General features: G+C 33.3%; 3 protein-coding genes across 7 annotated transcripts in view; 2 read left to right on the forward strand and 1 right to left on the reverse strand.

Moving 5' to 3' along the window:
* LOC119641457 overlaps positions 1–6,020 on the reverse strand; it is a 30,827-nt gene extending 24,807 nt beyond the window's left edge. For 2 of the 3 annotated variants that reach the window (XM_038040155.1, XM_038040165.1), the window contains exon 1: positions 5,676–6,019. In XM_038040155.1, coding sequence (XP_037896083.1) covers positions 5,676–5,691 — 16 coding nt within the window. In that variant the 5' untranslated portion in view covers positions 5,692–6,019. Of the gene's footprint in view, positions 1–5,675 lie in introns of all 3 variants that reach the window. The other variant, XM_038040173.1, reaches the window with a different exon arrangement.
* A 900-nt stretch (positions 6,021–6,920) lies between these two features.
* On the forward strand, positions 6,921–21,614 carry LOC119640663. Of its 3 annotated transcripts, none has more exons than XM_038038864.1 (5): positions 6,921–7,167; positions 7,228–9,486; positions 12,287–12,535; positions 12,631–12,755; positions 21,545–21,614. In XM_038038864.1, the coding sequence occupies exons 1-5, from the start codon at positions 7,033–7,035 to the stop codon at positions 21,546–21,548; spliced, it is 2,772 nt and encodes a 923-aa protein (XP_037894792.1). In that variant the 5' UTR covers positions 6,921–7,032; the 3' UTR covers positions 21,549–21,614. The 3 variants fall into 3 exon arrangements, with proteins under 3 accessions (XP_037894792.1, XP_037894789.1, XP_037894796.1); XM_038038861.1 differs by lacking the exon at positions 21,545–21,614 and adding an exon at positions 12,878–13,027; XM_038038868.1 differs by lacking the exons at positions 12,287–12,535; positions 12,631–12,755; positions 21,545–21,614 and adding an exon at positions 11,898–12,131.
* Positions 21,615–22,006: 392 nt separating this feature from the next.
* Positions 22,007–25,007, forward strand: LOC119640683 (putative leucine-rich repeat-containing protein DDB_G0290503). The gene is made up of 5 exons (XM_038038873.1): positions 22,007–22,536; positions 22,633–22,755; positions 22,878–23,069; positions 23,179–23,375; positions 23,460–25,007. Exons 1-5 carry the CDS (start codon positions 22,150–22,152, stop codon positions 24,979–24,981), a joined length of 2,421 nt encoding a protein of 806 aa, XP_037894801.1. The 5' UTR covers positions 22,007–22,149; the 3' UTR covers positions 24,982–25,007.
* The last annotated feature ends 771 nt before the right edge of the window (positions 25,008–25,778 follow it).

Consider the following 25,778-nt stretch of genomic DNA (forward strand, 5'->3'; position numbering starts at 1 on the left):
GTGTGTGTGTGTGTGTGTGTGTGTGTGTGTGTGTGTGTGTGTGTGTGAATAAGTTTAAGTATGATTAAGCTATTTGATAGATAAACATTAAGATTTTAGAGTCTTCGCAAGGTCAGACAAACTTTTGCATTAATGTTATTTAAGTGTAGGACTAAAGTTCTTAATTTATTTATTATAATCGAAAAAAATATATTCCATATGTACCTAATAGAAAGTAATTGTTTTTGCAAAAGTGATTATTTCCTATGGTTAAGCCATAGCATTATTAAATTAATACGATATTGTGTTATTGTGTCGCTTTAACAAATTCAGACGTACTCCGGCGTTGCGGAAGCAAGCCGCAGAATGAATGAATCGAAACTATTCAGCTCCATAGCAACCATATCAACCAAGATTATTTACATTGTCGAAGGTACTTGTTTTTATCGAAAAGGATTTTTGGAAATAAATAAATTGACAAGCATGACATAACGTGCGGAGAATGCGTTACTCACAATAAAGAATTGCGAAAATCGCCTCCTTGACGCCATAAGCCGGCGTTAACCGGCCGGCGTAAACTTATCGTGCATATCTTTAAGCGTGAAAACGCGTCTTAACCACCAATTAGTGTTATCTGTTATATGCTACATGTGATAACACACTATTCCATATTATCTAATCTTGTTAGAGGAGACATTCATATTACATCATCGTATTTTAACTTGACAACAAGCTTTATACTAAAAAAATTCTTAATATATATAAAATACATATGTATATATAAATATATTTAAATGCGATTTTTTTTTTTTTTTTTTGCTAAATAGTTTTCTCATAGTTCCATAAAGACGAGCATAATTTTATTTTCAAACCTGTTATAAAATATTTCAATCAAAATGTGTATAATGAATAAATGAATAACAATGATGCCATCTTTAAACAGATTGAACATTCAATTTGGCCACAATATAAAAGTAACATCTTGAAGATGTTATGTATAAATTGCTCATCTTATATATTTGTTCCAAAACGAATAAATTCAACTGAAACTTTAATACCGATCATGTCAATGAACTTTTTAAAACAAAACCTGAGAATACAATAGTAATAATAAAAAATAAAAAATAAAAAAAAATAAAAATATGCATATATAAAAATACTGACAAAACAACAATAATAATAGTATCATTAACAGCAACATCAATACAATGCTTTTTAAAGCCGGCTTTAAGGTATGCAAAAAAAAAAAAAAAAAAAAAAAATGATGACGAAGAAGAAGAAGAAGAAGGGAGAAAAACGAGCGTTGGAAGACATAAACATGAAAATCCATAAAGTGAATTTATTTATAGGTACCTACTACTTGGCTGGCATCTACTACTACTATTGTGCTGGCATCATATATAGTGAAGGGCAAAACAAGAAAACCGAACTGAATCAATTTGCATTGATACGCGCTGGTTATTCATATGATTAGAAAACGTTCTTTCTCTCGAACGTTATTAAGCTTATGTTGTGTATGCTCATATAAATGAATTTTCGGTTTGCGTGAATTTTCTCTTCAGGGAGTTCTTTTTGATATATTCACACACGCATACACGCGCGCGCTCTTATATATATGTATATATATATATATATATATATATATATATATATATATATATGTACATATGCCCATATTAAAAAAGTACACGTACGCCCTCGAAACATGAATTGTCTTGAATGCTAATAATTTTTTCAAAAAAAAGATAAAACTTTCACAAAAAAAAAACAAAAAAAAAAAAGCATATGCTGCTGCGCTCTTTTGAAAAGCGAAGTTCATTTATCAGTTGCGTTCGATATCGTGCAATGACTTGCACAACGCAGTGAATTTATGTTTATTTAACTCTTCATTCTTCTCGTAAATTTTATGATGACTTCAGAAAGAGTTAAAAAAAAAAAAAAAAAGCAAAACAAAAAAAGAATTGATTGCTTTAATTTTGATTTTTATCAACTGCAGAAGCACCGCATTCGAATTCCATTAACAATAAGAAATTCTCGTGATTTTTATTAAAAAGGAGATGAATAAATGCAATTACTTCATATACGCAAATACATACATACGTAGGTGCAGAACAATGATAAATTTGAAATTTGAATGGATGGCTTTGCTTTTCAATTTTTACTCAGATTCAGTCAATAATAATTCTCACATAAAATTTGTGCGTCTTAAAGTGAGAATAAATACTTTCCAAAGAATGAAGATATCTGACATAATGTCAAGCGGATGCCACATCCCTCCAATCGCATTAATTTCTTCACTTTTCTCTGTTACTATTGCTGTATATGATTTAATTTTCTTTTTTCTTGTATTTGACCAACCATTCATATTACATTTCCTATACATTCGAGCACGATGGTGTGGTCAGGTACGATTACAGAGGCGCAGGGGTGATGAAAGAGAGAACAGTGTTTTTAATACGTCCGACTTGAAAATGGAAGCATCTGGAACGACGGGAATGGCCATTACAGGGAGATTGTTCCATGGGCGGCCAGCGCATTTAAAAAAACAACAAGTCGCGCTAGCCTATTACGCGGCATGCGAAGATTTTATCGGTGGACAAGTATCGGTTATTTCTCTGCGAAACATCTAATCGTGCATTGTAAACGCACGTAACCATAAGCGCAACACAACCCATATTGCCCCGGTGCCCAAAAATACCAAGGATATTCCACACATTCTTATTACCTACGAATATCTGCGATCTATACTGCACTCGAAGCTCACGAAGTTCTTTTCCATTCTTAATATACTAAACTTGACAGGATATAGGCGATGTAAATTATACAGATATCGGCTGCAGTGAAGTATTTTTGAAAACGCTTTGAAAAACGTGCAAAGCATATTATTTTGTGTTTTCGTACTCAGAATATTAAGACCTGCCGATTCTTCTACATTGACAATGCTTAAAGAAGGAAAATGCTCATTGCTTCTTCTTTGCCATGAGAAACTGCATTGCTTTCTATTGGCTTTAATGTTTACCGAACCCACGCAGATATTTCTATGATACTTCGATTACATGTCTCACTCAGCATGCAAATGCTGTTTGCCCATAGTTTCCAAACTTACCATAACGAAACAAGCTACCAATATTAGGATTCTTTTTGATAGCTTCAGGCAATCTCTCGGGTCTTTGATATGACCTGCCGAGATTCTTACTGGCTTTTACATCGCTACGCTTTATTGTAAAGGGCTCCAATTTTTTTTTATTATTTCTCAATACGATTCTTATAAATGTAATAGAAATCTTTTTCTCCTCAGCAATTCATATGAAACTCAAATGCTCTCTTGCTTAAAATCGCTTTAGCGATTTCTTCATTTACTAAACGTGAATTATTCCGAAATATGAATCAAAAAGCATCATTATCTAATATAGTACGCAAATCGTGTCAGATGTTCTCAGTAAAGCGCAACATTATTTCTTAACAGATTCCTTCTATATTTTGAAAGATTTCTTCAAGTCAGTCGCGCTGCTATGTTTTAACCTTAAAGAGAAGCAATATTTTGGTCGCGGAGCATTTGAAAATAAGTGCCTTTCTAAGTTCAGTAAAGGCTTAATATAGTTTTTTTGGAATTGAAGGAAAATTCCAAAGCGAACTTTTTTCACATGAAAGAGATTTGCTTTCTACATTTGAGCAGCGAACAACGCATTCCAATATTAAGGGCCGAATCTATATTACAAATCAAATCTTTGTACGCTCTTTTCGAAGTGAAACTTTTAATTTCATAAAACTTTTCCGCAAACTACAAACTCGGCCAATTTATCGATAGACTTTCATCATTCTTAAAAAATGTCTTAAATCGCTAATTGTTAAACGACAGGGTTGTTAGTAAATGCAAAAAGAAATCAAATAAAATCATATACGAACTGATTACGGTGCGCTTTATGTACTTAATTTACTTAATAGGTAGTACTTGTTTTACGCAACGGTAATAAAGCACAGTAAACGTATTACATTTGTGATTCGAAAAAAGATATGTTAACGCTTTCCTAGAAAATTAATTCTAAGCAATGTTGTTACGTATGCCGAACACGAGCTTCTGAATTTAGTTCTTTTTATGTGCGGAACACAACAGCTACAGAAATTTATCTTAAATAAATCTACGTACTTTCAACTATAAGTGCCTTCATTAATTTCGAAAATAATGTTAAGTTTTTCTACAAAAAATTATAAAAATAATAACGGTTCATAACTATTAAGAATGCGTCATTCGCATGCATCCTCGCTTTATAAAGTTGTCTAAGACTCACATATACATGTAACCATATCACGAAAGTGTCAATTCTTACCCAGATTGCTTCATCACATTAAATGGCAGCTGAGAGTTGAAATGTTATATAGAAAAATTATTTTTAAATAAAAAGGTATTCACTCTTCTTACCCTAGTTTGCATTCAGAGTCTTCAGCCATAATGAGGCAAAAGTCAAAAGATTATCATCTATTTCAGATAAATGCCGGATTTTTTAAATGACAATACAACGCATACTGTTTTTAAAAAAACAAACGACATTACGTTGTTTATTTTAAAACTGGATCAAAATATAATCTAAATCTATCTGAAACTAGAACGAACTTTTTCTAAACTATTACCTTCTTCGCCTAATAAAGAACTTTTATTCAATCTTTTTGGGCCTTCTTCCCTCCTACTTAAGGGATTAGAAGGTTTTGTGCATAAGCAGCATATCTTTAATGCAGTACCAGCGAACTTTAAAAAGGCAATGGTTTAAGATTTACGCAAGTAACGGAAGCGAAATCACGTTGTCTTCCAAATTCTAATCCTGATGTCGCTGCTATAAATCAATTCTAAATGGCTAGTAGGGAAAGTGAGATTGCTTTTACATTTTTTAGACTTGATGGTAAAATGAAATCCTTCTCAATATCATTTCTCTGGCAAACGAAACACTATAAATTCGCAGGACTCCAAAATGCGGAACTGTAAACAAATAAAAGTCCTCTTCTTAATGGAAACATAATAATTCATTATAATGAATTTCAGATAAATAAAATATAGGACAGCTCTTTAACTTATGATTTTCCTCATTAGATTTATAGTGACCAATGGACATTTAGGAGCATTGAACATTAAATCACAACCTGTTTTTTTCTAAAGTGATAAACAACCCGTACACCAAATGCAAAATGGATACGGAATGCCACTAGGCAGAAGTCTTTTCAAAGAAAACAAAAAAGGCCGAAAATTTGAAAATCTTTTTTCATTAACCGACAATCAATGGAAAATATATAACTGAATTTTACAAATATATCGTTGTGAATGAAATTAATTCCAATTAGCTGACACGTTCACAAATAACAAAGAAACCACGTTTTTCCCTATGTTCCGAGTCAATGTTGAGCTTTAAAAAGTTTTTTCACAAAATGGATATAATTCCTTCATATGTTTACATCAAATGCTCACTTTGGTCATAAGAAAGTCAGACTTAGGTTCCTAAGTACTTTTTCGTGAGCGATAACCTTGTCCTTGTTGCAAAATAAGAAAAATTAGCGTACAATTTTTGTGTTAATAATTGACAACACGGTCCCATTTTAGACGATAAACATATGTCAAATGTCAAAATTTATAAAATATCACAACAAAATGAATTTATTGCACATATTTTTTCTCATTATCCTTATGGGAGTATTAATTATTTACCTACCAAAGTATAAATTCATTCAAAAGTGACTTTACACAAACAGCTGATTTTCATTTAAGGCATTTTCTTTAAATGTACGTATTTTTGCTTATCCGTCATTCTTTTTAACGTTCACTTCTCAATCACACATGTTGCATCTTTACATGCTCTTTTATTCCTATTATGCGCAATTTTTATATGATTTTTTATGATATTTATGGATAATAACGCCTAATTTATATTATATTTTTAATGTCCTTTGTAAACTGCAATAATTTAGCGCAACACATTCATACAAACAAACATGTTTATAGAAAAAAAAATAATACGTCACACCTGCATCGAAGTACAAAACATATACCGAACTGACCGAACTGCTTGATTCCGTATTTGTCAAATAACTGAAAAATAACTGTTCTTTGTTAATTTTTCCCTTATCACTTTGTTTTCCTTTCACTAGGGTTGCTTTTATGCGGTGAACTTTATAAAAATAGGTATAACGAATTCATAATGAATGTATTAAAATTTCTGCTAAGAACTTCATACGACAACGTAGGGAAAACTTTAATTAAAATCTTTTAAAATGACTAATGGATTTCGCAAGTGAGGCGAAGTAACATATTTCTTTCTAAAACCAAAACATACTTTCCTCTAAAGCCCAGATAAAAATTATAAAATAAAATTATAAAAAATGAAAATCATCATTTTCATATCAAATTTAACCTATAATAAACGCAAGAGACACCTTTGCAAAGTATCTAATTAGCATCTAAAAAGTTAAGATGTTTTCTTATGATTAAATGGAAAAAAAGTGTTGCATTAAGTCATGTGCGTCTTCATACATTTTTTTCATTTTAATTTGAAAATGCATTTGAACATTCGTATATCTTATTCTTATAGTAATATTTATTATTAATTATCTGATTAATAATAATGTCATCTACTGAAAGCCTAATAATACGATCGTTTATGGCTTTCCATTTAAATTGTATATATGTATTCACTATATATTGTGCAATTGTGGAACAATTTTTCAGTTCTAATATTATGCTTTTTCATTTCCATTCCGTATCAATAGTTAATGCGAGCTGCATAGTGCGTTTATAAAGAGAGAGTTACCAATAACTACGAAAAAAGACTACAAAAAACAACCAAAAGACCATACACAAAGTAAAACTTTAAGTATGTTTTTAAATTCACATCAAAACTGACAAAAAAAATTGTTAATTGTGTTAGAGAAATTATATGAAACTATGTAAAAAATTGATTGCTCAGGAGAATATAAAAGAACGCTGTAAATTAAAAATTCCATAAACTATTAATTAATTTCGATTTTTGTTTTTTTCACATATATAAACCTTCATAAACAACAATATAAATTATGGAGGCTTTACTGAAAAAATTGGAAGAAAATCAACAAATGACGGAAGCTGGTAAAGAGGAGCCACCGAAACCTTCACCCGCAAAATATATGTCGATGTTTCGCATCGATGGTAAACCAATACTGCCACCATTGGTAAGAAAAAATTAGTGAAGCGGAATAATTATTTAATAATCGTTTGTACATGTTTTTTAGATGACCTCGGAAAAGAGGAAACAAATGCACAAATATAAAGAAAAAGCTATTAGAGTGGAACAAGAGCTGATGGAGAGGCGGATGCAAAAATCAAAAAACAACGATGGAACAGATGATAAAGTTAGTGAGACATCACGCTCTTCTGCTAACAATTGTATTGGTAGTGTTTCTCAAAGATCGCAAGACTTTTATGAAGCCAAAAGCAGCGAAACGGAAGAGTCATTGGCTTTATTGCAGAATCTTATAGAGGGTCAGGACGAAAATGAAAAAAAGGAGGGTGGATCAGAAGATAATTACCATTTCGTAAATAAAAATGCTGAAATAGATAATTGCAAGCTGAAAAAATTACAAAAATCTGAAACATTGGTCTATGATAATATTGCTCCTGAGGTAGTGGCAGCAACTGCACAGAAACGGAGTTTGGGAGATTGCAAGAGGCAACTTTTGGAATTGGAACGTAAGGCCAACTTAAATTATTTGCAACCAAAGAAACCAAAATTTCTACTGCTGCCTAATAAGAATAAAACGTTGAATTCTAGCATACCTACCATATGTGTAAATCCTCCCACCCCTGTTGTAGACGTAGAAAGTGCAAATCAGCCAAGCGTTGATAGGGAAAGCACTGATAGCCTTACAATTTCAGAAACTCCTTCAAAAGCAACCGCGTATCCAGACGACTCCGATGAAAGTTTAAGCAGTCTACTAGTTAATTCAGGGAGTCAATCAACACATAGCAGCCCTAGAAATAAAGATGATATGGACGATTTTAAGAAAACTAGCATTTCAGCTAAAATACAAAAATTTGAAGCTATAAGTGGTCAAAACTCTACGCCGACATCGTCTTTATCAGCAACTACAACAACGGCAACACCTACCAGCAGCCCTGAAAAAAACAATAGCTATACAGAACCAATTACTGCATGTATGAGTCGCTCGGCGACCAGTCCATCGCTTAAGCTCTTAACGGGTAACCGTTTACCAGGTAGTCCGCGTATTGGTCTTCAAATAGAAACAGAAATAACACAACAAATTCCTCTTGTACGTTCTACCTCATTCACTTTGGAAGGACCATCAAAAGTTCTCATTGATCATATGCGCCAACAAAATCAAACCGTAGACGAAAAGAATTTGCCTTCATCAAAAATGACCACAACAGCCTTCGCCCCAAGTAAATCATATCACAGCCGAGCTACTAGTGATACTGTCGAATCAAAAGCTAAAAAGGTACATAAGGTTGAATCTAAAGCCTCGCGCTCCAAAGTTCAGTTGAAAAATTCGTCAACTAAATTGATTGCTTCAAGTGCCTCTCCATACAATACATCCACCTCGTCCCACAACTATTGCCCTAACATTAATAAAAATAAAAGATCACCTTATGATCCCGTACAACTAACAAAAAATTGTTCAACTAGTTTTCAATCATCTCATAAATTCTCAATGCATTCACGTAAAACGATGCCGCCGACGATAGCTGCAAGGAATCCAATAAAGTCTCGCAATTCAGCAACAGCAATACAATCAGCTTTTCAGCAAAATTATGATAACAATCAGAAGCAAAAACAGCAATTATCAAATAATCAAGAGTTTCTGTCGAATATGGATATGGAACAAAAAGAGAAGTTCCTAAAACTTCTTGCTCAGCAAGAAGAGGAAAAACGTAGATTGGAACGTGCTTTTGAGCTGCAACAAAAATTTTTATTGGAACAATTAACCAAAGAAATGGCAGACACACATATGCATTTACCTAATACTTCGGCATCGGTTCCATCAAGTGTAATTAATCATCCGGAAAGTGCTCAATTAAATATTTCCGGATATTCATTGAATATTTCGCAATCCCAATCGGGATATTCCAAAAATTCATTGCAATCCACACTTAGTTCACCAACTTTAAGTGTTAATAGTTCATTCGTTTCAATTTCGGGAATCCCTCCGCCATCTAGTGCAACGCTTCCAACATATAATACATCTAATTTATCGCCCACCTCGATTGTTGCTACGATTCCATTAAATTCGTCAGTGAACAATAAAACAGTGCCTTATAGCCGTAAATCTGGATGCAATACAGCACCGGTTGCCAATGCTATGAATAACACAGTTAAGAATCATACGCCACGAAGACGCCTATTTGCCCAAGACATCAATACAATTGCAACGCCCTCGCAGACTAATCCGTTAGGTTCCATTGCCAGTCTCCGCAAACCAGAAAGTTTTAACACTGTCGAAAACAATATTGGTACACACTCCCGTGAAAGACGTGTAAGTTTTCATCTCAAATTTTTTATTTAATTTCTCCAAATTAACTAAATACGCATAACATAGTCGGATAGTTTATTTTGTCTTAATAATGTCTCCAAATTTATTTTCAAATCGTATCCGATAATGATCACTTAGCAATGTCTGCAAAATGAAGGGTGATATCCACCACCAAGTCGTTTAACAAAAATAATGTTTTTTTAATAGGTTTTCAATTATTAATGAAATTTTTCAAATAATATATATTATCTTTTATGGATATATATATATATATATATATATGTGGTTAGGGAATAGGCAACACTTTATCAAACTGAGTTTGTGTTCATCAGTTAACAATGTGTAGCTTTACTAATAAGTGCTGATAAGTAGTATGCAAAAGAAAGTGAAGAGAAATGACCTAAACCGGCCAAAATACACGCGTACACCCCTTGCACGGCTATACAACAAAAACTGTGAACACTTTTGTATTCCGGATTTTTTGCTTACTACTCACTCATTAAACACACAACACACATAAATCATGTAAATATCTACTTTTAATCTGAACATACAAAAAAATCAGCTGCGCCCATTTCATATTATTGAGCATGGAAATTAAGTTAGTTTTCTTTCTTTTCTTTTCTTTTCTTTTTGGAGTAACGGTAATCAGCGGTATAAGAGATTCAGTCCCGATGTAAAATTCTAAATCGTAATAATTTAATTTTTTTAATCCGTTTACCTAAAGTGTCCTGTTTACCTAAAGTGTTCCGTTTAAGCCACGGCTTTTATTTCTCAGCTTTTCAATATTTTTTATTACATATGGCCGATATGACTATATCAATATAAAAGTCTACCTTATATGCTTAGCTTTATTATTAAAAGTTCTTAAGGTTATCTAAGGAATACTTGATTTTAACCGAAAAAAAATTATACAATACCTTAAGTCTTGCTTTTAAATAATGTTAATATTTTATAAGCGAATAAATCTTTAAGAAAATATGTGTGTGCAGAGCAAAGAAGCTGGCGGGCCTTGCCTGTAACACTTAAATATAATTGTTTAGTTAGTTTGAAAGTGTTCTGAGAACACGTTTTCATTGCAATTTCTGAATCCTTTTTCTAAGGTTGTTCTCGTGTGCCATTCTACAGCATTGGTGTCAAATTGATCATCTTCGTTTAATTGACTTCAAATTTATATTTGGCCGCAATATTAATTATGATAGGGATCCCATAATACATGTGTGTACCGTTGCAATTAGACGCAGATTTCGCTCAAACGCTCTATTGGTAAAAATTATGAAATAAAAACGAATCCTTATCTTTGTATATTTCAAATTGAATTCATCAATCAGATCGAGTTTAAGAAAGAACCTATCGAAAAATTAAAAGAAATTCAAAAAAAAAAAAAACCTACTACTACTACTATCAGACGAGTAACTAAGTCGCGTTTACAGTAAGTGAAGAAGTTTTGCGTTAATGAGGTTGTTCGAAAAGTCAATTCGTTTTTTTTTTTTTTTTTTTCACCCCAAAACTTAATTGTATATTTCCACAGACAATTTCTCGCTTATGCCGCATAAACATTATATAATTTATGAAAAGGTCGATCGATTCTAGGCAGGAGTTTTTGGTGGTGGTGCCGTTTCAAATATGGAAAGCGAAAAGCAACATATATAGAAGATGTATTGATGGAGTGCGAGTGCCACAATTGGGTTATTAAATTTCGATTCGGCGATTTTGACGTTGAAGATGCACCATGTTCAGGTGAAGTCGATGAACGCATAATAAAGGCATTTGTTGATACAAACCGATGAATAACAACTCGTGAGATGACTGAGCGACAAAATATTTCTGCACTGTAAGAAAACAGTCTTTCATTTTCATTAAAAAAAAAAAACAAAAAAAAACGCAATTACTTTCCAAACAACCTAATATGAACATAATATGCATTCAAGATTTGTCTTACCGCGAAATATATTTTCTTATTTGTATATTTTTTTCGCATAAATAAAATGTAAGGGCGCAGTGTTTTTACTTTCTTTCATCATAGATTAACGCTTGAGTTAAACAAAAAAAAAAAAAAACTTATTTTCGAACCCGCTTTAACATACATCCAATTTGAATTTTTGCGTAAGCAAGCAATTCCTTAATTGGCCGCTTGAAAATTCGGACTATGGTACTCTTGTAGGACCCTAAAGATAGAATCTCTCTTACAGATTTTTCACATATGCATCCAATCATAGCTCGGGATTATTTACTAGTAAACCTTACATATGTATATGTATGTATGTATGTATATAAAAATATATACTTTATATTATAATAAGATAAAATATTTAACAATTTCGTATATCCTTATCTTTATCTTTCTTTCTGTCTCTCTCTCTCTCTCTCTATTGTACTTCTCTCATTGTATTTTATTGTATTTGTTTAACAAGCCTCAATACTAACGAAAAATATGGAGTTTTTTAAAATTTAGAAGAAAACTAAGTTCAAGACTAACAAAATTTAACGCATCTGAATCGGATGACGACTAACAAATGTGCCTTAAAACCGAAGAACATAACTAAACGATTCTTTGCTCATCGAAACAAGAAACTGATGATTTAACCAATATTTTGTTGTTCGTTTAATTTTATTTAGATTTTATAAAAAAAAAAAAACAAAAAACAAAAACAAAATTCAGTTATATTTTTAAAAAAAAAATTATAATATATTGTCTAATAAAAAATTAATTCCACCGCCCGATGAATAACAAAAATAAAAACTTTTTTTCATTCCTTATATGCCGCGTATACGCGATCTTTCTTCTTTGTAATTCGTATAGACGAACTCCGTTTTAATCGATTATTATCGAATCGATAAAGTATTCGATAAAGTTGCCACGAAGATTAACGCTCACGCCCGTGGCTATCTGGTGCGACGACTTTTCCGTACAGAACAAATTCAACGTATAGTTCGGATTATACGCGATACGTTGACTTTCGTCATAAATTTACATTTTGAAACTTGCGAAAATTCCGAAGAAGCGAATGCACCTGAAAATGTTAAATTAAAAGCCCGTCTACTTCAACAGGTAACGCGTCTACATTAATTCATATTCAATTATATAATAAAGAAAAATTTTTAAATAAAAAGATATTTATTTATTACTATCTTCAATTCCATTAGATTACTTCAGCCGGCCATTCGTTACATTCAGTTTTCTTTGAGCTCTCGACGAAAGAGCGCTTAAATATAATAGCTCAGGACCGTAAACGTATCAAAAGTAAATTAGCAGCTTTAAGTAAACGAGGGTAAGTAGTATTAGAAATATGAAAAGGCATGATTTTGTTTTTGTTTTTGAAACCGCTGCTAAAAAACAATGTTTTTCCTTTTTTTTATTTCATATATCATTTTCATTCATCGCATACAACAGAACGTCCAGAATTGCCGGTTAAATATGAATTACAACAAATCGAGTAATCAATAAACTAAGAAAAATGAAATTGGATGTGAGATCCAAGTTCACAATTATAATTAGATATATATAGATAGTTAGATAGAAGATGGAAAAATAAAGAGATGATAGAAAATTAATAATAATAACTATAACTAATATATATATATATGAAGGGATCTATGTATATATATATATATTCTAAGGGATTTTAATATAAATTTTTAAAAGAGAATTTTTTTGAATGTTTCGTTTTCGTGTTACTGCTAGCGGTTATAATATTAAGATTAGTAATAATAATAATAATAATAATAATAATAATAATACTAATAATAATAATAATGATAATAATAAAAATAAAATATAATAATAATAGGACTATGAAAGAATAGCAGATTTATTGGTGGGACGGTGCCGTATCCGCAAATTGATTCATTTTCTTCAATTCGTTCATCGAATAACGTAACTTGGCAGACGATGACATTGAAGCGCAATCTTCATTATCATTATTATCATCGCATTCGAATAGACATTGCGGAGTGCAATTGCCGCTCTTCATTACAGCACCAGCCAAATTTTCGGCATTTGCAATAATTTCATTAATTTTCAAGTAATTCTTCAAAATACTATCACGTGTCGAAGTGTCCCCTCCCCCTCCACCTTCTTTATTCTTTGCGGCTATTAAATTGTTCTTATTATGAGCTGATTTGCTAGTTCCCGGCTGTTCAACGCCAATAGTGATATGCGATTCCAAATGTTTTGGAGTTTTACGTTCACAATCGATCATATTATCGCGCTTATATTGCTGTACAACCTTAATAAATGGAAACAATGGACGACCTTTCTTTTTAGCGTCCTCCATAAGAGTGTGTGCGTATTCAAAAAAGAATTTATGCACTTTGTCGACTTCATTGTCGGCGCATGCACGTTCAGATGCTTGCTTCTGAGCTAATTCAATGCGCTTAGTTTCCTCGATTTGCTCGTTCACTTTGTTACGCATCTCCTGAATTTTGTTTGCTTTCTCCAATTTCTCTGCCTCATTGAAGAGACAATCGACTTCCGCATTTTTATAACGTTGAGCCATTTCGAAACGCTTTTCCTCCTCTAATTTTCTTTCGTTTTGTTTTTGTTCTTTCATTTCCTCAAGATAAGCTTCAATGCGCGCTTGTTTAGCTGCTTTTACTTTACGTACTTTCTCTTGCTCTTCAGCAGTGAATTTTAATTGCATTGTTGATATGTCGCGTCTTAATCGCTCAGATTCGGCTGCTTTTGCCGCCTCATCGGCAAGTGTCATTTGTTTGACTTGTCCCTCAACTTTGGTCTGCTTATCAGTCAAAATTTTCTGGGCCTGCTCTGCGCGCATATTGTCCAATTGACGTTTACCAGTATTATAAACGCAACATAAACGATTTTCTACTTCTTCTACCATACGATCTCCTGAAAATTACAAATTTTACGATATAAAAAGAAGAAGAAGAAGAAGAGAAAAAAAAGCTAATAATTAAATCAATCCACTCACTTAATCTTCTTTGTTCGACCATTTTCATAGCTTCTAAAGCATTTTTACGCAAGAACGCCTTCTTCTTCTCCATTGTAGCCTTCTCCTTTGCAATTTGGGCTTTCATCTCTGAATCGATATTATCTCTAGCTGTTTGCTGCTCATTAATCATCTGCCTTTTCCGTTCCGCTTTTCGACGCTGATTTTCGCTTATAGTTTGTAGCAACTCTTGCTTATAAGAATTCGTATTCTTTTGCCTCTCGGCTAAGCGTTGTTGCTCGTCGTTAATCCAAGACATACCCTGATTTTCGCAACGCTTTTGAGTTTCGCTCTCTTGTAATTTAACGGCTTCCTTGAATTCCTCATTAACATTACGCTGAATGTTGCGGGCTCGCAACACTTCACTTCGCAAGACGGCACTGTGCAAGTTCCTTGGTCCCGGTTTTAATCTCTCTAACATTTGTTGAGCTTTTGCAATTTTTTCGCTCCGTTTCTGAGCGGCATTCTCCTTAGCTTGTTCATACGACTCCTTAACTGTATTCAAAAAAATAATAATAAGTTTTATATCTTAATGAGAAAAAATTTTTAATTATAAATTGAAAGGGAAAACGACACAATCGACTACTACTACTACTACTACTACTACTACTACTACTACTACTATGTCAGATTCAATTCCTTTTTTTTTCTCGTTTCTCTTTAAATTTTAAAGTTCGAAAAATGTGACAAGACAGAAATTTTTCATGAAATTTCGAATTTTTTTCAAGCCAAATGTCAAATTTTTTATACAAAGTGATGAAAAAACAAAAAAAAAAGGCAAAAAACATATCAAATTTCTTCTTCTTCCTTGAAAGTCGAAATCTCAACGCTTCATATACAACGTATTTCTACTGTTTAATCTCAATCTCTTGCTTGCTTGCTTACCTTGTCTTACCTTGCCCTACCTTGCCTTACCTTGCCTTACCCATCATTAAAGGATTTTTGAATGAAAATTAATTACACTTACCCTGCTGCTCACGCAATTCCATTTGCTCTTTCATTTCTTGCATTTTCTTTTCCTGCGTACGTTGCATGTTGCCTTTGAAATGCGCCACCAATTGGTCATTTCCCGCCTTCAAATACTCTCGATGGTTATGCTCTTCTTCCGCTTTTTGTTGTGCTTTAATTTTGTCCGATTTAAAGGCATTGTTTGTAATTTTATTGTAACGTTGCGAGGATAAGACAATGGGTTTGTTTTTATTTAAGATCGCCTTCCCAATGCCGAATTTTTCCTTACATTCTTTGACAATTGTTTGCGGTTTTTCTTCGGCTGCGCTCATTATTGCCAATTATCAATTATTATTATTTTAAATATTAACTAATGAAATTCAATTATTTATTATTTTTATTTAATTTATCGAAAACGTTCTCAATTTCAATTCAAACTCTGTTTTTGCCGCTTTTTCTGCCTTATTATCGTCGTCGTGCTGAACAGAACAATTTTTTACACAATCTGAGAAAAAATTTCTTCAATGAATTGTTATACGTCTGAAAATCTCAAATTTCAAATGACAATTAACAGACCGGTTGCTGGGATTATTTCAATTTAGAACAAAAATTGCGTTTCTATGGTAAATATTTTCGGCCTACTTAACTATAATAATATTTATGGTATAAATGCTATGAAGTATTTGTAGAGTCAAATATATATTTATAACACACATTCGCGTACGCATATATGTTTGTATATTTTATTTTATATATTTTTACCAATACTATAATGAAATGTCGCTGAACAGCGTAAACATTTTCTTTAATCTTTAATTTTGTTAGCAAAAATTTTGCGTAACAAATTTCCGTTAATTGAAACCTTTATTCATTATGGACGACTATCCTATAGGCGATTAGATAGCAACTATTTTCATTTTTTAACATGGATACTCATGTCATCATCTCATGAATTTTCGGCAATGTAAGCTTAGCTGCGCAAAAGTGCTAAAGGTCCAGGCTATTGTTTCAGGCCCAAATCTTTACTGCTATTATATATAGTTCACAAGTCAAATGAATAAGTGGTCATCGCTTTCGCATCAGATTTCTAGATCTCGAAAATGTTTGTCACAAATTTCACTACGATTTTTACGTTGTAAGCGAAGAATACCGCATTTCTTATCAATCTTTTCTAATTGGTTCGCTTAACGGGTTTGAAGGCTTTCAGAGCAAAATTACTTTCTTTCTGCATTTTTCACTAATGTGCGAACGATTTACTTCCCAAGATCCATGGATTTCTTTATTTTTTTTTTCTTTATTTGTTTCTAATATAAATTAAGAAAAACAAATTTGCTTTTATTAAACACCAAGTGGTCTTATTCTTAAACTTGAATCGAGATCTGAATTCCAAGTCATTCGTGATGTTGCTTAACATTAGCTTGCAAGTATTATTATTATTATTGTTCGTATTAAAATTTACTTGAAGCGGAGAATAAATAAATTCGAGGACTAAAAGTAGTATGAGATCTAGCAAATAAGACTTTCGCCCCCCGCCCCCCATCCTTTTTTTTTTCCTAAAGGTAGATAGTTTAGCAGCTTGATATAAAGTACTCTAGGTATTTTCAAGGTATCCCAGAGAGTGGAGTTCGGCCATCCACAATGCATATGTTAAATCAAGAAATTCAGTCCATAAGCGCAGATCGGAGTAGAGAGACTCCTTAAAGATCGATTGATATATTGCAATGGTATGTGAAAGAAGAATTCCTGCAAGTGTTTTATTCTGGGCTTTCTGAAGCAGATGTTGGACGACGAACGAGTCTTGTGTATCATACTATTGCCGATTTTTTCTATAATTTTATTCCTAATACACTTTTGAAAGGTAAACTTTCCGGAAGATGTAAATGTGGCCACTAGGTTTACTCGCTCATTTCCCAAGAGGCCAATAACATCTGGTACACAAAGAAACTTTAATTTTGTCTCTCTACGCGGTAATGGGATTCCAGTTGAAGACAAACTATCTGGGATGATAACCGCTTTAAGATCATCTTTGCGAGCAAAGTTTACAACCTGAAGAATAACTCTCGCTCGTATTCCTATAGAATGCGGTTAATTTGGACTTGCCTTGTGGCGTCTATGACTGCATAGGCAGATTATTATTGTTCATTAGAAAAGCCTATGAAAAGCGAACGCCGACCATTATTTTCCAAAAGTTTACACTTTCTCTGCGATCAGTTCTCTGAAGACGAGAATTTTCAAGACGAGTTGAGAACCAAATACTACAAGTGTTGACGTGCAAAGTCCACAAGGTTTCAATCCTACATTTTCGGGAGACGTTTAGAGAAATGGTTACTTCTTTTGCAACATCTGCACTTTACTTCATTTTCGGATTGTGATCTCTTGCTTCTTTTGGCAATAATAGCTTTCTTGGAAATTTGCTCCGAATATTGCCAGTTATTGAGCAGCTTCAGGATGATTTTGACCTTTAACTTGTATACTCATCTTATTGGTAGGTGTCGTTCGGTAAGCATATGTACTATATAATACCTGACTACTGACTACTGGAAGATAAGCTGATTTTAAATTTGATGATTTATAGTCGACTTGTTGTTGTTTTTGCCATATATGATTGTGACTGTGTCTGCGTGAACAAAGCTTTTCCCTAGCATTGCAAGTAGTGTGGAGCATGTTGTTTATATATATATATATATATTTATGTAAAAAAAAAAACAAATGAGAACATTATAGTCCGATGCAGACCTCTTTTCAATACCCTACAGCATGTAGGATAATACAATTCTCCATTTACTTTCATAATAAAATACCAAGAATGAAAACTGGTTTCTATAAAAAAGCTTAAAGAGTTTAAAGAGAGCTCTCTTATGTGAGCATGTCCAAAATGTGAACTAAGGTGGTTTAAATTCAGTAAATTCAGTTCTTTTCGCTACATACAAACGCTTACTTTTAAGATATCGGAACTGTTGTATAGGCAGCATCCAAGAAGTAGATCTACACGATCGAAACTTGTTGCACTTAATTGTCTAGGTGTGATTGAGAGGATTGAAGAGATTGGAGCTACACGATTCAAATTTTTCAAATCAATTTACTATGCCGAAATGTTAATATCCTTCGATATCTGTTGAGAACAATTTCCAAAATATGGTGTTCGATGACGAGTAGTCGAAAAAGTGATCCGAACTGCTCCATTTTGAAAAGCATTCGATCTTGACAAATTTCGTTAATATATTTCGTATGGGAATCAAAAATATTATATATGGACAGACAGATGGACATACGGACAGATAAAATGATTGAAAATCAAATCGGTATAACGAAAGATCTTTTCTTACTCGCGCAGAACGATATTGGAATGCATTATTGTTGGCTATGCATTCCTATGACGATTTCTTCCTCCCTTGTACTTTCCCCCTCTTGTTCATAATTATATATCTTGCAGCTATATACATTGACAAAGGGCTTCCTACTTCTAACAGCAGTTGATATGAACTGAAGGGACGACTCTTGGTGGAGTCTTTTCACATCTTACATGCATACCATAAGCCAACGTAGGGTATAATGAATGAATAATTTAGTGATATATACAAAAACTGAACCGATCTAGAACTATTCAAGTGATAACCCTCTGGAAATGCCGTTTCCTCGCAACGCAAGTAATCGTTGACTATTAACAATCAGAGAATCATTTGCTTTGATGACATGATCTTCAGACGATTTGTTACTTTAATTATTGGCTACCAAGGGCTTCAGTGTGTAGGGGTAACGAACTTTGAACATTCGAAATTTCTATTAATTTTGCTCTAATTAAGTCTACCGTTGAACTTATTGACAAAAGTAAGTGAACTAATTTGTAGTCCTCGCTTACAACAATAAAAGTTCAGTCCTAATTGGTGCACTATTTGAATGGGACTTGTTAAGAATATCGTTCGCGGACAGATTGATTTTTACTTCTTGTCAGTTATATCGTATGTAAATATACTTTTACATGTTATATGCATGCGTTATAATAACATTAACTTTTCGGATGTATCTTCCTGATGTTTGTTCTTCCAATCATTGGGAATGAAAGGTTTATTCTACATAGCTTGTTACGCTGACATTTATGCCTAACATATGTGAAATCTTTTCTTTAGTTACAAAATTTATTTATTTAATTTTTTGGCGAACTCCCGATCTAAATCGGATTGAAGATATTTCTTTTATTTTCAAGTAACGCAAATAAATGGAGCTACTTTAGCCCAAGCAGTTATGGCTGTCCAATATATAAAATATACGTATGATGATGGTATGGCGATGGGATGGTATGAAGATTCCGATCGTAAATACTTGGGAAAATTGCAAATATTCCATGCAACGAGTAGTTAATCAAAATTTAGCGGAGTTATCTGAAATGCACTATAAGTTAAGCAAAGTTAAGCTAGTCTGACCTCAGGCCACCCTATATTGCTTAGGACAAATCGAAGAGTACTCATCATATATGCAAAATTTTATCTATGCATTGGATTCATCGAAAAGCCATTGTCATGGTGCAATGGTTTTTGACTTTCAAAAAAAATAATTCGAATAATTTTGAAGTTGAAAATTGCTTGGATCGCAAATATCTATTAGTCGATTTTGTCCTAAATATGTTAGCATATTTATTGATTTATTTGTTTATTTCAATTTAATTTATTCTCAAATACACTGACATAGGGCAAAAAATTGACAGATTCGATATATATTAGGTTAACTAATATATAATATAATATAATAACACTGCAATATACTTCAAATTGACTCAAAATTGTATGTATTGTCAGTTGCGGACCGTTACGGACGAGTGACTTTTAAATTAAACCACCACCACCACCACCACCACCACCACCAACAACAACAAAAGGCAAACATTTGTGCATAAATTGAAGGCAGTAGTGTGTTAGCGGATTTGTGTATATATGAAAATAGTTATTGGTCGGAAATATTGAAAAACAAAAAAAAAAAAAAAACGAGGAGAAAAAAAAAACCTACACACATAAAACACGTTTGATTTTTGTTAAATAATTTTAAGAAATTCAAAGCTTAATAATTTTATTTTGCGTAACGATTTAATTAAATTGCATAAAAAACCCAAAATCACAGAGAGGGAGAGAGAGAGGAACGAAACAAATGGACAACAATTGCGAATTCATTAATAATATGTCGGGGAGCATTGACCAGGATGTGAAAGCTAATTTAGCCGATCTCACCAAGATACCGGCAAAGGAATTCGAAAAGCATTTTCACGAATGGATGGAACGAGACGATGTCGCCCGCTCGTTACAAGCGAAATTGCGTAGCGATTTAATAAATAATTTCAACAAAACCAATTTAGGTATATCCCCATTATTCCCATAAGTCCCAGTGAATGATTTCTTGCTTATTCAGGAGAAATCATTAATACTATAAATAACTATATAGTGTTGTTGTTGTTGTTGTTGTTGTTATTGTGACGCGAGACCACGTTGCCATAAGAGACGCAATTTGCCAAATAAATAAAGAGATTGTGGCAAAAAAAAAAAAAAAATATATATAATGAAAAAATTCATAAACACCGTGTATCTCTTTACTGCACGTCAATCAATGTTTCTCTCAAGCCAAAAACAAAAATTAATAATTAATATCTCAATCAGTTCGGCTACAATATATCTTACCTCGCGAAACTCGTGATGCTATATATGCATGCAAAGGAATCAGAAGTTTGCTTGGCAAATATCGAATTGGAGGGCGGCACGATTTTTCTAAGTGAAATGTTGTTCACATTTCTCTTATCGCCATTTTCATCGCATATACCTATCAAGAATATATTGGAAGAACAGCTAAAAACCGAAAAAAAAAGGTCGATTTATTTCAAAAAACTTGATTATATATATATGATACGATATAACTACAGTCGTGTTAGGGGCGCAGCCTGCCAAACTAACCAATAAGTTGCTTGCGGTAAAGTATTAGTGGGCAAAGGATAAAAAAGTAACACTTGAATGAATGAATGAATGAATGAAAGGCTAAAATTAAATGGATAAGCATTCATCTCATCATTCCCTCAGTCGGCCTATGCGTGTTCTATTGGCATCCAGTTTAAAGTTATCATCTCTTAGATATGCATTTCTTATAAAGCATTCTTATAAGGCTTTTTGTTTTCTCGATTTCAGGTAAAAAGATGCTATCGCAGACATTAAACTCAACGATTAGTGGTTCGACATATCGCTTAACATTGTCGCCATTAATTTTGGCTTTAAATACGTTAGTGGCTGAATTTTTGTACGCTCAAAATTGTCATTATACGTTGTCGGTGTTTTGCACTGAGGTACCGTTCCGGAATGCCTTACCCGATTTTGAACGTATGCGAAATTTTCGCTTTAATGAATACGAAATTGCCGATATCTGGGAGGCGATAATTGGCTCATCGTTAAGTCTGAAAGGATTATATAAAAGTCTTGTACGCAATTATTTCGACGATAGAAGCAATTCGTTGTTGCTTCTAATATTGAAATATTTACTGAGACAACGACCTGGAGAATTATTGAAAAGAACTGTAGATGTGCAAACTGATTTCATTCAATTGAATGCTAATAATAATAATAATAATAATAATAATAATAATAATAATAATAGTAATCATAGAAAATTGAGTGCAAGTCAGGTATCGGATTGTGCTAGCACCTCGTCATCGAAGAAAGTGAAGAAAGTGAAGAGAGCGACAAGTTTTCATCAGTTTAAGAAATATTTAGAAACACTTTCGAAAAACGTCTACGAAATGAATAATAAATTCGATGAACTTGTTAATCGGAAGCCTGCACGACGTTCGCTTAAATTACCGAAATCTATACGTAGAAGGGATTATTGGGCTTTGAATCGTAATTTAGATAAAATTACTGAAAATTTGAAACAAACAAGTCTCGTTAAACGGAAAAATAAACGCATACAGGTGATCGTGGCCGCTTTAGAGGATTTAACCGCGCAATTTAGCTCATGCGCGGATAGCTTCCGGCAATTATGGTTACAAAAGAAGCAAGAGCAAGAAACTAAACGAGCCGAAAATCTTATAGAGAAGGAAACGGAAACTGATATACGAGAGAAATCGTACACCGATTGGATATACGAAATGCGTAATACACCGAATGGCAAAAAGTTTTTAAATCGAGTGAGCTAGCCTTCTTCTAGCGTACCTTTCTTTGATATGCTTATCTCATATAAGCGAAATATAATGGATTTTCATATATATATATATATATCTTAGGTAGACAGTTCGTTGCGTAAAGCTTTGGCCAAACATAAAGATCAATTGGAAAATGAGATGAAAATCAAGTGGAGGCATGTGAAAGGTCTCATGAAATTGCAATATAAAGAGAAGCTCTTAAAGGTCTGCAAAAGAATGATAAAAAATGTTACTAAAAAAAATTTTCTTCTAATTTTTTTTTTTTATTTTTCTTATTCGTTTTCTATATTTACTATGGTTGTTCTTTTTGGTTTTGTTTTTTGCAGCATTTCTCTTCTCCCGGGAAACAAAATGGCACTAACGAAGTTCAACGGCTTAACGAAAGCATAGAAACGAAATTAAGGCAATTTGAAAAGACACAAACGGAATTATTGCAAAAAATGCAAAATGTCTCCGCGTTATCAAGAGAGAACAGTTATCAACAAGAACGAATTGTCCAGGATGTACAGGAACCGGAGGTAGAGTAGAGGAGGAGGCAACCACAGCGTCAGCCTTTATGCCTTTTTGCGCGAAAATGTTTTCCTCTAAATTAATCGTCACTTTTCCTATCGATCGGTATCGTTTCAGAAATTAAACTCTCAGCCCGACGAATTACCAATTGTGCAGCAGCAGCCAAAGAAACAAACTCAAGAGATGATTAAACCTCTTCGGCCAAGAGATGGTCTTTTAAAGGATGTCCTGAATACGCAAAAGCAATTGCATAAAGTTTTCGCAAATATCAAAGAACAGGAACATAATGTGAATAACATAATCTGCGATTCAAAGTAATTGCATTTTAAATAATATTTCTGAGAGAGAAGAGAGAGATAGATATATGAATGAATTTAATTTCGAATTGATTTTCGTAGATTACGCCTACAACAATTGGAATATGAGAGCAATCAAATTGAACAGAACTTTTTATCATACTTGGAAAGGCAAAAGGAGGAATGCATGCAAATGGGTAAACAAAGTAAAAGTGTCGTACCATTTAAAACGGCCAAGCTATTGAAGAAAGCGAGCAAAAGCGCTCTGCATTGCTTTCAGAAAGAGGATAATAATGAATGTGATGAAGAGTTTTTAGCAATGAAACAGAAACTTGACGAAATCGAGAAGCGACGACAAACGGAACAATTAGATTGCTATAGTACGAGTAGTACGTCGTCTGTAGATCTACGAAATGCCGTTGTCGAGGCCAAAACCAGATTCTTCGAAGATGAATCCAAATTTAGACAGAGAAAACATTTAGAATTATTGGTTGAAAAATTCAATTCAATAAAGCGATTAAATGATGGCGCTGGCGATGATAAAAACAATCCTTATGATGAACGTAATGATAAATGCGAAGAGAAACCAATTAAACCGATCTATCATAACGAACAACTTACTGATCATTATCCGTTAGAGTTTGATAGTCGCGTTTCAATTAACGATCTATCAACGAGACAATCGATCGACGAGCGAACGTTAGGTGATAATAATATTAAAGAGAAAATTCACTCCATAACACAACAACAAGAGAATAAGATATTGAGGCAACGTAAACCGACGAAAGTAACTAATGAGGATGTGAAGAATGCTTTAGAGGATTTGAAAAGTTTTGCGACACAAATTACTGCCGAAAATTACGCAACAACAAATTCGGAAGTACTAAAGCAATCAATGGTCAAAATGAAAAAACTTTTTGAACAAGATACACGATCGAATAGCGATTTATTGCAAAACTATCGGATCAACGTTATTGCCGAAGAAGAAGAGCAGCAGCAGCAGCAGCAGCAGCAGCAGCAGCTTGATGATGTTTTCGAAAGTTTTTCAAAAAATTTAAATGTCAATGTAGTAATTGATTTTGCAACGAGAACAACAACAACAACAACGACAACAACGACAACAACAATGACAACGACAACAACAATGGCGAGGACGACGACGACGACAACAACAGGGAACGCAATATCTCCTAAAGTGATAACAATATATGATACTCCAAGACCATTATTACATGTTTGCGATGAAAAATCGAGAATGCAAGCGACTGACAAGATTTCCAATATTTCAGTGCCTTCGATTTTGGAGTCGAACAGTTCCAGTAACGAAAGTTCAAAATCAATGGTATCGAATAATGGAAAGCCTGAAATGTCTGCTTCTAAAAATGATATAAACTCTGACATATATCCCGAGCATTTGGATGCAATTCAAACAAACGAAAGTCCGCCAGAAGACAACGATTATCCTGAAATGATGGAAACGGTCGAAATTCTTTCTCCCGGTAATAATGATTCAAGTCGAACATCTCCAATCGGCAGCTGTGAAGAGCAAATCTCTATTGGGCAGAGAAGCCCAAAGGATCAATCTAAAACGAGTGACTGCAGTAATAGCGATTTCTGGGCATAGTTCAAAAAACAAAACAAAACATAAGCAAACACAACAACAACAAAAAAAAAGCTGTATTCCACCAACCATACGCATCTACTAACTAAATTTTAATGATATAAATTTGTAAGAGTCTTTTTCGATAATAATAAAGAACAACCTTTTTTAGAATATCAACTGAAAACACCCAGAACCCGAAACACACGGCAAATGATTGATCCTTTCCAATAACATATTGGCTGAGAAATTTCGCTTATTAGCTACTAAGTGTAAATCGATGCAGAGCTCGTGAGAGAAGGCCGATCATATCCCATGTAATTCAGTTGGCATTTCGCAGCTCCTTGTGCCTTGATACGATTCCCTACACAACTGGAAACATTGCGCAATATTAAAGAATTTTAAGAATTCTTACTCTTGTCCGGTCTCAATTTTAAAATGACGTCAATCCTTACGCCTTCAATTTCGCCTGTAATTAACAACAAGTAAGAAAGTTATATTCGGCTTGGCCGATTAACACATTTAGCTTTTCGGATTCTACATCTACAATATCGTGCGTGGGCATGGCCGATTATTTCCTTTTCTCCCCCATATAAATGATAGTAAACGAAGAAAATTTCAGTCTTCTATCTTTCATAGTTCCATAGTTTGCGAATAATAAGTAAAAATGCAAGAAATTTGGCTTAAGGGAACGGAGTTACGTTCAGTTTACGCTTTACTGCAGACATGTGCTATGAGGAATTTGGCCCATTTTCAATAATAATTTGCGTGCAGAGACTACCAATGTTTCTTCCCAAAATTTCAGGTCGAAGTGCTGAAGA

Source organism: Glossina fuscipes, unplaced genomic scaffold, assembly GCF_014805625.2.
Source record: "Glossina fuscipes isolate IAEA_lab_2018 unplaced genomic scaffold, Yale_Gfus_2 0, whole genome shotgun sequence".
Taxonomy (NCBI): domain Eukaryota; kingdom Metazoa; phylum Arthropoda; class Insecta; order Diptera; family Glossinidae; genus Glossina; species Glossina fuscipes.

Excerpts from the sequence above, each read along its gene's own strand:
- LOC119640663 (XM_038038861.1), top strand. The coding sequence starts at position 7,033 with ATGGAGGCTTTACTGAAAAAATTGGAAGAAAATCAACAAATGACGGAA. Across the intron at positions 7,168-7,227 it reads AACCAATACTGCCACCATTG|ATGACCTCGGAAAAGAGGAA; the intron begins GTAAGAAAAAAT and ends CATGTTTTTTAG. Across the intron at positions 9,487-12,286 it reads CACACTCCCGTGAAAGACGT|ACGAACTCCGTTTTAATCGA; the intron begins GTAAGTTTTCAT and ends TAATTCGTATAG.
- LOC119640683 (XM_038038873.1), top strand. The coding sequence starts at position 22,150 with ATGAATAATAAATTCGATGAACTTGTTAATCGGAAGCCTGCACGACGT. Across the intron at positions 22,537-22,632 it reads GCAAAAAGTTTTTAAATCGA|GTAGACAGTTCGTTGCGTAA; the intron begins GTGAGCTAGCCT and ends TATATATCTTAG. Across the intron at positions 23,376-23,459 it reads AACATAATCTGCGATTCAAA|ATTACGCCTACAACAATTGG; the intron begins GTAATTGCATTT and ends TGATTTTCGTAG.